The sequence below is a fragment of the Panthera tigris genome, chromosome C1 (genome assembly GCF_018350195.1).
Source record: "Panthera tigris isolate Pti1 chromosome C1, P.tigris_Pti1_mat1.1, whole genome shotgun sequence".
NCBI classification, from domain to species: Eukaryota; Metazoa; Chordata; class Mammalia; order Carnivora; family Felidae; genus Panthera; species Panthera tigris.
Window position 1 is genome coordinate 103,256,022 of NC_056667.1, and position 12,018 is coordinate 103,268,039.

Below are 12,018 nucleotides of genomic sequence, written 5' to 3' on the forward strand. Positions count from 1 at the left end.
AACATTAAAACAAAAAAATTTTTTTGAAAATATCCAGACTCAATTACACTCAGGAAGAGAATCAGACATACTTCCCTTTTATTTTATAGCAATAGTGTTACAGGATGATAAACCTATCTATTGGACTTATTAAAAACCATGGGAACTCTCAATCTGCTCATCTTTCATTTTTTAAGATTTTTTTTTTAAGTTTATTTATTTTGAGACAGAGAGCATGTAGGGAAGGGACAGACAGAGAGGGAGAGACAGAACCCCAAGCAGGCTCCGCACAGTGAGGAGCCCAATGCAGGGCTCAAACTCACCAATCATGAAATCATGACCTGACCTGAAATCAAGAGTCGGATGCTTAACCGACTGAGCCACCCAGGCACCCCTTAAGATTTTATTTTTAAATAGTCTCTACATCCAACGTGAGGCTCAAACCCACAACCCCGAGATCAAGAGTCACACACTCCACCAAGTGATCCAGGCACCCCTCAATCTGCTCATCTTATATTGACCATATGTTAAAAAGTATGCCAGTATAATCTTAAAACAAGTCTCCCTCATTGAATCAGCACCTACACTTGGCGCAGAATAACCAGTAATTTTAGTGATTGGTAAGGTTGAAAAATTTAGGGAATTCAACACTTTTATGATTCTCACTTATAAACATTACCTTCGACCACTTTTTAACCTAAAACATGCAAATTAAAACTAGCAGTGAAAATTAATTTGCTGAATTTTCTATTTACATGTTATTAAACAAAAAGTAATTGTACCATTATAGTTTTCACACTACATCAACAATCAAAATTAACCACAATTTTTTCAAACCAACAGGCTTAAGGTACAAAATTTCTATTCCTCAAACTAACTTATCTTAACTAAGAATACTAATGCCTCTAAACATTCAACAGTGACCATAACAAGATCAGAACGTAACAGCTGACACTATAGATGAAAATCAGAGAACCAATCAGCTTAATAACTTTGAGAATAAAGTAACTCACACTACCACTTAAATCACAGAAGATTCACTAGAAGCAGCTAAATTCAACAAATTCCGTGACAAATAATTACTAAAGGGCATCTGGTGGCTCAGTGAGTTAGGCATCTGAACCTTGATGTGGGCTCAGGTCATGACCTCAGAGTGCAGCATCCAGGCCCACACAGTGTGGCATCCAGCCCCAAATCAGGCTCTGTGCTGACAGTACGCAGCCTGCTTGGGATTCTCTCTCTCCGTCTGTCTCTGCCCCTTCCCCATTTGTGCTTGCTCACACACACTCTCTCTCAAAATAAATAAATAAACCTTAAAAAAAGGACAATCAGCTATTCATATGTATGGTAGGTAACTATGGGAAGTTCTTCTGTTTATAAGTTGTCAGATATAAAAACAAAGCTACATTCAAAAAACCAAGAGGCTCAACTCTGCCTTCCCCCTAACTAATGGTAAGTAGTCCGTTAGACCACTGCTTTGAGTCAAACTTTTATTCATTAGTTGACACGTCTGTGCTGTTTTAGGGTATTTTATGAACATTAGTATCCCCATGATTTTCAACATGTACACAAAAGCAGAGAGTAGTAAAAAGAAAAGGCCTACAATTACAATTCCTTCATTCAACAAATACTTATTGAATGAATACTACGCACCAGGCACTGTTCTAACCGCTGATGAACAAGGAAGCAGCAATATTAACAGTGGTGAGGAAAAGAGAAATCTAAAGGTATAAATGAAGAATTGTCTAAAAGTAAACCAAATCTAAAGGACAAACTCTGAATCTTTCAACATGTAGAAAATATTGCACTAACATAGGAAATTATAAGCAAAAGAAAAGTAGAATAAGTGATAAAATGGGAAAATGTTTTCCTATATGACTAGAAGGCATCCCAGTGAGGAGAATACAACCATCTAGGGGACATTTCGAATATCTATTGAAGTGTTTCAGCTGTCAGAGCAATTTAAAAAATGCTACTGACATTTAATGGATAAGAGGCAGGAAAACATAGGAAACTGCAGCACAAATATTTTTATTCTCAAACTTCATATGGATAGTTAAGGAGATTAAAAAAACATCTTTATGAAAGCCTAGGTCCTACCTCCATTCTATATATAAACACCAAGTCTTTCTGCATAATTTTAATATGCATTAAATGTCCAGAAAAACAACAACTGAGTAAAAACAGAGAAAGATATACTTTATTTGGGCCTTTTCTAAGAATTGCTCACCATTCTGGTAGTTTGCATATCATGGTATTAAAGTTGCGAATACTCTTGGGGCACCTGAGTGGCTCAGTTGGTTAAGCGTCCGACTTTGGCTCAGGTCATGATCTCACAGTTCTTGAGTTCCAGCCCTGATGGGGCTCTGTGCTGACAGTTCAGGGCCTGGAGACTGCTTTAGATTCTTTGTCTTCCTCTCTCTTTGCCCTTCCCCTGCTTGCTCGTGCTCGCTCTCTCTCTCTCTCTCTCTCTCTCAAAAATAAACGTTAAAAAAAATTAAAGTTGCAAATATTTTTAAAAATTTTTAACGTTTATTTTTGAGAGACAGAGAATGAGTGGGAGAGGGGGCAGAGAGAGAGGGAGACACAGAATTCGAAGCAGGCTCCAGGCTTTGAACCGTCAGTAGAGAGCCCCATGTGGGGCTCAAACCCACCAACCATGAGATCATGACCTGCGCCCAAGTCAGAAGATCAACCGACTGACCCACCCAGGTGCCCCACAAATATTCTTTTAACAGTCTACTCAGGTAGTTATTACGTCTACGTTTGGTGCCAACATCCAGTATATTATACATACTTCGTTATGGACAACTGAGTACTTACATACTGAAATATGTATCATTTTATCATGAATTGTTTTCTTTTTATTTATCCTTTATCTTACAATGAGAGAATTATTTTATCATTTTAAAAACTGTATGTGTAAGAAATTGTACTATATGAATTTCATTTCATTAAAGAGAGCATTTCAAAATATTTATTATCAAAAGAGGGCACTGAGTCTGATAGGTTTGAGAACCACGAGGCTAGAAGATCAGCATCACTGTAGGATACCTACAGATCTCAGTTAACCCAGAAAGAGGTAGAAAAGGGCATGTAACCATGAAATGCTCTCTTTATTTTGAGAATATATATTCGAAGCATGGTGAAAAGTAAACATAATGGAATCTTTATTGGAAGATGGTTCTCTAGGTTTAAAGTCATTTCAAATCTAGACAACATCAAAGTGAGTGACAAAGAGGTGAATACAGGATACACTGTAAGAACTTCTCTGTGACACTTGCTGAAACTGTCAAGGAGAGAGATGACCCACCTTAACAGATTTTCAAGGAAAACAAAACTAACTGGCCTATTCAGAAAAAGAGGCTGCACAATCTATTTAACATGCAAGAAAAGTATGCTCAGTTTAAATCACGAGAACCAATTCATTTCTTTTTTTTTTTTAATGTTTATATATTTATTTATTTTGAGAGAGAGCACTTGCACATGCATGCAAGCACACTCAGAGAAGGGGCAGAGAGAGAAAGAGGGAGACAGAGAATCTCAAGTAGGCTCCATGCTCATAGTGCAGAGCCCCACATGGGGCTCTATCTCATGAACCTGAAGATCATGACTTGAGCTGAAATCAAGAGTCAGAGGAGGGGTGGGCCTGGGTGGCTCAGTCAGTTAAGTATCTGACTTTGGCTCAGGTCATGATCTCATGGTGAGTTCAAGCCCCATGTCAGGCTCTGTGCTGTCAGGGCAGAGCCTGCTTCAGATTGTCTCTCTCCCTCTCTCTCTCTGCCCCTCCCCCCGCACACAATTTCTCCCTCTCTCTGTCTCTCTCAAAAATAAATGAATAAACTTTAAAAAAAAAAAAAAAAAGGAGTCAGACGCTTAACTGAGACACCCAGGCGCCCCCAGAGCCAACTCACTTCTATTTGATATACATGCACCTGCAGACCTCTAAGGAATTCTGACTTGCTAACAGCTGAACTTAAAAAAAAAGGATTTAAAAATCTTTCAGAATCTAACCTAAACTTCTGTAAGTGAAACTGTGAGAACTACCCAAAATGTTTCCACTAAGGGGCACCTGAGTGGCTCAGTTGGATAATCATCAGATTCTTGACTTTGGTTCAGGTCATGATCCCAGAGTCATGGGATCAAGCCCCCACCCACACTCCCATCGGCCCTGCACTGAATGCTCAGAGCCTGCTTGGGATTCTCTCTCTCTCCTCTCTCTCTCTCCCCCTTCCCTGCTCAGGCAAGCTCTCTCTCTTTTATGTTTTAAAAATAAACACATTTTTTAAAAAACATTTATACTATGGTAGGGCCCTATTTCTCCACGAATAACTATTGCTCATTCCTACACTACCTTTCAATCCAAGACTACATACCTCCATTTCTCTGAATGCTCAGGCTTCCAAGAGGCACATACCAATATTATTTTACAGTCGTATATATGAAGGTAAACTGAGAGGGTCTGGTGTTTCAGCTGTGGTCAGCTGAGTGAATTAGTATCAGAACAAGGATTGATAATTCAATTCACCCTCTCTGCCAAGAGTTTAAAGACACTAAAAGTTTAGGGGCGCATGTCTCAATCAGTTAAGCGTCCGATTCTTGGTGTTGGCTCAGGTCATGATCTCACGGTTTAGTGAGTTCAAGCCCCACATCAGGCTCTGCTCTGGCATCATGGAACCTGCTTAGGATTCGATCCCTTTTCCTCTCTGCCCCTCCCCCACTCACACTGTCTCAGTCTCTCTCAAAAAAAAAATTAAAAAAAAAAAAAGACACTAGACGTTTAAACACAAAATCTCCTGAGCTCATAAAACTTCTAAGAGAGCTGTAAGAGAATGAGAGAAATTAAAACTTGAATGATGGTAAGATGAGCTATGAAGAACCTAAAAGTTAGGCTTGTTGTCTGCTTTTTGCTTTGTTTTCAAACTGGAATTTCCAGGCGTCTTACTAAGTTACAAGTCGTGTTGCTACCTCAATTAATTCCCAACTGACAAAAAAATGTGGATACTTTTCTTTTAGAAGTTACCCTACAGTGTGTAACTTGAGAGGAGTAATCCAATTCCTCTGGTCTCAGTAACCACAAGGAGAGAAAGTGACCCCAACAGATACAGCTATAATGGAACAGCAGTCACTAACTGCTGTCCTAAATAATCCCTGTCATCAGGGCTTTGGCTAAAATTATATGGTCTCAATTATCTTACTGAAAATTCTCATCAGGATCCTAAAATTAGGGAGAAAAAAAGCCACATCAGAACAAAACCGTAAGCACCATGGACACAAGAAGACAATCTCTTTATCCTTCTACACCATGGTTCTTCAACCTCCGCTCTCTTGCTATTTTGGGCCCAATAATTCTTTTTTGTAGGGACCTGTCCTGTGCACAGCATGTTAGCAGCATCCCAAGCCTCTATCCACTAGATGCCAGGAACAACTCTCCCCCTCTCTGCAATTGTGACAACCAAAAATGTCAATAGACACTGCCAAATGTTCTCCTGGGAGGCAAAACTGCTCCTAGTTGAGAACCACTGCTTTACACTGTCTCCTTTATTGCTCATTATTAAACTGTGAAGAGATTAAAAAGAAGTCAGCATGGAACACCTGGATGGCTCAGTAGGTTAAGCGTCAGACACTTGATTTCAGCTCAGGTCATGATGTCACTGATTGGTTTGTGAGTTGGAGCCCCACCTCTGGCCTGCACTGACAGCATGGAGCCTGCTTAGAATTCTCTCCCTCTCTCTCCCCCTCTCTCACATGGGCTCTGGCACATACTCTCTCTCAAAATAAATAAATCAACTTAAGAAAAAGAGAAAGAAGTCAGCAGTCACAGGCTTATTCTTAGACCCCTTCTAATTTGAGTATATATAAAGAATTAGAAGCAATCCACACCTTCTTTCCTCTTCGAAATAATATGACTATAGCATTTTCTCCCTGAATGTACATAAAGGTCATAAAAAGCCAAGTAAACATAAAGAAACACAAAGTATTAGAATCCAGTTGGTACTTCCCAAAAAAGTACAAGGGATTTTATCTGCAGTAAGTTTAATATTTTTGTTTTTCCTCATACTGAAAAAAATCCCAAGATTTCCCCAATATATACATGTCTACATATCAGTAGAATTTCAAGGCCAGAACTAGCCTTCTACTTATAAGAATATGTATTTCTTATTTCTAGATCCTGGCAGGGACTATATTCACTGACACTGTATACTGAAACTTCACATGGTAGTATCTTATAGCACTGGCACTTTTTTTTTTTTTTAACGTTTATTTATTTTTGAGACAGAGAGACACAGAGCATGAACAGGGGAGGGGCAGACAGAGAGGGGGACACAGAATCTGAAACAGGCTCCAGGCTCTGAGCTGTCAGCACAGAGCCCGACGCGGGGCTCGAACTCACGGACCGTGAGATATGACCTGAGCCGAAGTCGGACGCTTAACCGACCAAGCCACCCAGGCGCCCCTACTGGCACCTTTTTGATAAAGACCTCAGAACACTAAAGCCACTACTTTTAAAATATTGGGTATTCAACTTATCATTCAAGCAATATTTATAAGCAACTGCTACATAGTACTAGATAATCAAGCAGACTTTTTAGCTGGTGAGTCACCAATAGCAGAATCCAAGATATCTAGTAATTAAAACTTCACAGGGTACCTGGGTGGCTCAGTCAGTTGAGCGATGACTCCTGATTTCAGTTCAGGTCACAATCTCATGGTTCACAGGATGGAGCCCCCAGTGGGGCTCTGTGCTGACAGCACAGACCCTGCTTTGGATTCTCTCCCCCTCTCTCTGCCCCTCCCCCCATGTGCACATGCATATGCACACATGCTCTCAAAATAAATACTTAAAATAAAATAAAATAAATAAATATAACCTCTCAGGGGCATCTGGGTGGCTCAGCTGGTTAACTGTCTGACTCTTGATTTCAGCTCAAGTCATGATCTCATGGTTCATGGGTTCAAGCCCTGCGTAGGGCTCCACACTGACAGCAGGGAGCCTGCTTGGGATTCTCTCTCTCCCTCTCTGACCCTTCGCCAATCTCTCTCAAAAATAAATAAACTTATAAAAATAAAAAAATAAAAGTAAAACCTCTCCGGCCCAGCTCATATCACTAAATTCCTTCCCAAAGTTCAGTAACACTACTAACATTACATGGACACTGCTCTGGGATCTTTGTATGAATCATGCAACTTAAATAGCAAAGTCAGTAGGCTTAGAGTTTTAAGAGTCACAAAATCTTTAAGAAATGTACTTAAAAAAATTTTTTTTAATTAAAACAAGAACTATACTCTTTAGCTACTCTTATTATGGAGTGGTTAGAAAGTTTTCCTGTATTAGAGTTATTATAAGCACACCACAACGATAATCCCTCGTATAGTACCTGGTAAAGAACCAAAGAAGGTAACATTACTTATTGACAAGAATGACATTTTATTAGAGCAAAGATGATATAATAAGGAGATGTGAAAGAAGCCTGTTAGTTCCTTCAGGCAGAGTCTCAGAGGGAATACACTGGCAGTCCTTAATTAGACCGGTCTCTTTCCGGATTTGGATACTCTGATCTCCATAAAACACTTAAGAAACACCCTCATTTCATCAATACCAAAAGGAGTTTGCTCTGCATATGATTTCTCTCACCTGTTTAATGAAAACCCTACCAGATTCCATCCCAGGTAATATTGTCTGGCCTTGATTTAAAAGAGGGGCAGGGTAATGTGCAGATGGAATGACACCTTTACATTCCATGACACAGCCCTATATGGTACTACTCAGTCATCCCTCAATGTAGCATAGTATCCCCATTAGTCTCGGCTTCCCGTTGTCTCTCGATAGGACATCAGGTGAGGTAGAAGCTTCTGCTGTGCCTTGAAAATAATTTTAAATTACCCAAAAATACACAATGCCACTTACCCAATCATATGTAAACTTGAAACCTTAAAAGCTTTAAACCATATAATCAAATTCTCTTATTTTAAAATCCAAATTTCACTGAAATTATTTTCACTGTAAACAGGAAAATACTTTTCAGTAAGAGAAGTTCCTAAATCCATAGTCACTTCTAGAATAGAGACTCTTTGATGAAGTCTAACGATAACAGTACCATTGAATATATTTTCATTCTAAAATTCTCTTTTATTATTTCTCCTCATTTCTTTGTATCTTTTTTCTAAACGAATCTTTTCTTCTCTTATCTGGGAGTATCCAAACCAAAGACACACAAAGCTAAAATGGATGGATCAGGGTTAGCAGTAAGATGTGTTATTTCACCAAATTTATTCAACTAAATTTGGTTTAACCTATAGAGCATTAGGCATACTCCAATCTCTCTCAGACGTTATCACCAAAATTATTTTTTTTAATACAGACATTAAAGTTAGCTGGGCTCATGAATCTTTCATAGTAGTAGGTCTGACAAGAAAAACAATAAACAAAAACCTAAGGGGAGTTTCAGGGCTAAACCGTTTGGGTAAGCTATTGCTATTACCTGCACACACTTCCAAATGAATCGAAGTTCTGTACCCTAGGGGCACCTGGGTGGCTCTGTCAGTTAAGCGTCCGACTTTGGCTCAGATCATGATCTCAGTCTGTGGATTCGAACCCCACGTCCAGTTCTGAGCTGTCAGCACAACTTCAGATTCTGTGTGTCTCTCTCTCTCTGTCCCTCCCCCAACTCATGCTATCTCTCTCAAAAATAAATAAATATTTTAAAAAATTATTTTAAAGAAATTCTATACCCTAGAAATTGGGGAAGGCAAAAGAAATGAGTTCCAAAACCTTGCAACTGAACACCATTATGTTCATTATGTTAGTCCCACTGAACACCATTATGATTCTACAGAGTGAATAAATTGGCAAGAAATGAGGTGGTTCTGAAGCAGGCCTTCTTCCCACTGACTGGGTCAAGAAACCCACCTAGCACTAGCTCATTAAAAGCTGACAATAAAACTCAATAGTCCACTTCTGGTGTTCAGAAAGGACAGCACTCAGGGATGACTGTTCTTGTGATCCAACTAGCACAAGAGTAAGCACCCTTTTGAGATGCAAACTAAATCTAGACAAAGAAGAGCTTTATTCCAGAAAACCTGGCTCTGGATACCCTCAGAAAGACATCTGGTTTCCCATAACATTCGTCCAGTTCAAGAAACAACGCATGCCGACTGTATGCTAAGTACTTACAATGAAAGGAATCTCAAGTTTACATAAAAAAAATTACTTTTAAAAAACTTTTCAATGTTTTCCTATGTATATGGAAATCAGATTAGTGACTTACCAGTGTCTGAGTTGGTTTTTCAGTAGCAGAGTCAAGTTTGTACTGAATCAGATACTTACTGGCCTGATCGTTCTTACAACCAACGTGTTCAAGGTGACAGTCTAGGGTTAAGGATATAGAAATGGCCAGGAAACAAGATGAAACTCGCTGGCTCATCTGTGAATCAAAACCATACCCCTGACTACACTGCACCTTTTTCTAAAAATGAATGACAACAATGATTTACTAAGCGTTTCTTCCTTCTTCCTCAATTTACTCTTTTCTACTGCAGTCCAGCTACTCTCCTCAATCTGAATTCTACCTATCCTTCAAAACTCAATCTAAATGCAATCTCAACTGTCGCTTCTTCCCTGACTTCACATCACCAACGCTCCCGTATTCCCCTTCTCACTGAATTCTAAACCACGAACTATCCATCCTCATTCACCTATGTTGTTACTTTTTTCCATGTTTGTCTGGTCTTTCCAACAAAACTGTGAGGTCCTTAAGGGCAGGAACCATGTATTCCTTGGTACTGCCCCCAGGACTTTCAGCTGAGAAACTAATATGTACACCGGAAGTATTCAGTTATATTTAATTGCATTGGGTTTCAACTTACAAATCGGGTATGACAGATAATAAATGAGACTAAAAAGGCATCAAACTAAGACTTAAAAAAACACCTACTAAGTCTTTCAAACTATCTCTTTTCAAGACCACGAAGTGGGGACTTGAGAAGAGAAGAAATTGTGGCAAGTTAGACTGTTTTCTCATTTTTAAAGGCAAACAGCAAACAGCACTTAAACACTGGAAGACCCCAATGTTCAACAAGGCATCACATTCAGCCTGTCACTGGTCACACATACCGGCTGAATCCCAGGCTCCCTCTCTGTGGTTAAGAGAGATTTCTGGAGGCTCTGGTGTCTGCTGGCAAAAAGAGAAAAAACAAAAACAAAAACAAAAAACAAAAACGAGCAAAAAAGAAAAAAAAAAACCAAGGCATCGGCTCTTAGCACTGAAATATGGCAAAAAGCGTGCACACACATACACAACCCAATCAGCAAGCAAAAGTGAAATACCACATAGATGCAACTATGACCCTGGAGTTATAGGGGGTGGGGCAAAAACAGAGGAAAGAAAATGCCATAGAAGTCTGAAAAGTGCCAACTTTTAGGTGAAAAGGCTAAATACCCTTTAGGCCCTTAATACCCTTAATTCACTAGACTTCATTTGTTTCTAAGAAATAAGACAAGCAGACATACTTTAACAGGCTTTCTCACAGACTGCATTGGAGACACTATAAACACGGAGGTGAGTCCTTATGTAGCCACCCTGTCTTAAGGCTGAACCTGGATACTGCCAAGGAAAAGAACGACCGTAACTGATTCTAAAGATGGCTGGCCAAGGGCAGAATTACCATTCATCCCTGTGGGTCCCCTTGCAGTAGCTTATAACCCAACCCAAAAGAGCTGGGTTTGAAGGGTTGTAGCCGGCTCGCCTGCTGCAGAAGCATATTCTTTACAACCACAGCACTACCTCTCTAGAGGCTAACAGTATGGCAGAAAACTGGTGAAAACCAATTTTATGTCAAAGGATGCAGTCCCCAGCATTCTGTCCTGGATCTTTTTATTAAGTAAATAGGCAGGATTGGAGAAGGGGACAAGTAAGGGAGGTGATGCTATAAGACACGGGCAACAGGACAACCAAAATAACCAAGCTGCAACAATATGTCCTGCCTTCTTCCCAAAGCCATTCCCTTCAATAGTGACAGGGAGCACAGGCCGTCTGCAAGTCATTAGCACACTTGTTTTCACTTTCACAAGAACCTCGGAAACCAATGAAGAGCAAAACCCCCCTCACCTCCCCAGAGCTACCTTCCAACCCTCTTTTTCTTTCTGTGCTTGCTTCCTTCCTTCCCTAGGGACAACCGAATAGGGACAATCCTCAGCAATCCGCTATTTGGCTCCACTGGAGAAGGGGGAGGGGGGAACTGGTTAAAAGTGGAAAAGGCCACAGAGGTAGATGAGAAACAACTGCAGAAAGAGTACCGAGAGGGGGAAAGAGAGGTCATCGTGGGAAGGAGACAAGGTGAAAAAGAGGGAAAGAAAATTGAAGGAAGAGTTGTCAGAGAACTTGCTAAGACAGACAAAAAGATGGAGGGGAGAGGGTCAAGAGACGAGAGGAAGCGAGGGGCAGGTGGAGCATCCGAGGGGGGAAAGGGCTGGGCGGGAGCTCCGGAGCCGAGGCCGGGACTCCCGGGGTCTGTGACCAGCCACCGGAGAACAGTGAGCAGCGGGTATTTGGGAGACGGGTGTCAGAGGAATCCGGGCTGTGCAGGAAGCTTCAGACCCATTCGGGGACTTCGGGGCGAGGAATCCACGCGGAGGCCCAAGCGCGGAGGGCACGGGGCTCTTACCGGTAGTTTCGGGCTGACCTCGCCCTTGCAAAAGTGGCAGAAAAACCGGTGCGCGGCAACAGCGGCGCCCGCGCCCGCCCCGGCTGCCGAGGCCTCCGCCATCTTTCTCTTCCGCCGCGGCTGTCCGAGAGGGCAGCGGCCCGTCCCTCGTCAGGCCGCTACCTCCCGGCTGCGGTCGCCGCCTCGGCCGCCGCCGCTTCCTCAGGGCGGCCCGCCGCTCCAGCGCCCGCGCCGGTCACGTGAGTCCGCCGGGCCCAGCGAGCCGGCGGCGCGGACGGCGACCCCGCGGCCCGCCTCCCGGCACCAGAGAGGCGCAGGAAGGAGAGTCCGCCCGCCGCGGCCCGTCCGCCGGCTCTTCAGACAGCGGCTTGCAGG

General features: G+C 41.7%; 1 protein-coding gene across 2 annotated transcripts in view; it reads right to left on the minus strand.

The window, feature by feature from the left end:
• The window catches only part of RNF115 (ring finger protein 115), an 87,899-nt gene extending 76,059 nt beyond the window's left edge, over positions 1-11,840 (minus strand). For both annotated transcript variants that reach the window (XR_006220538.1, XM_007092586.2), the window contains exon 1: positions 11,644-11,840. Coding sequence is in view for 1 of the 2 variants with exons in the window: in XM_007092586.2 (XP_007092648.2) it covers positions 11,644-11,745 (102 nt within the window). In the remaining variant the exon portion in view is untranslated. The remainder of the gene's footprint in view (positions 1-11,643) is intronic.
• Between the last annotated feature and the right edge of the window lie 178 nt (positions 11,841-12,018).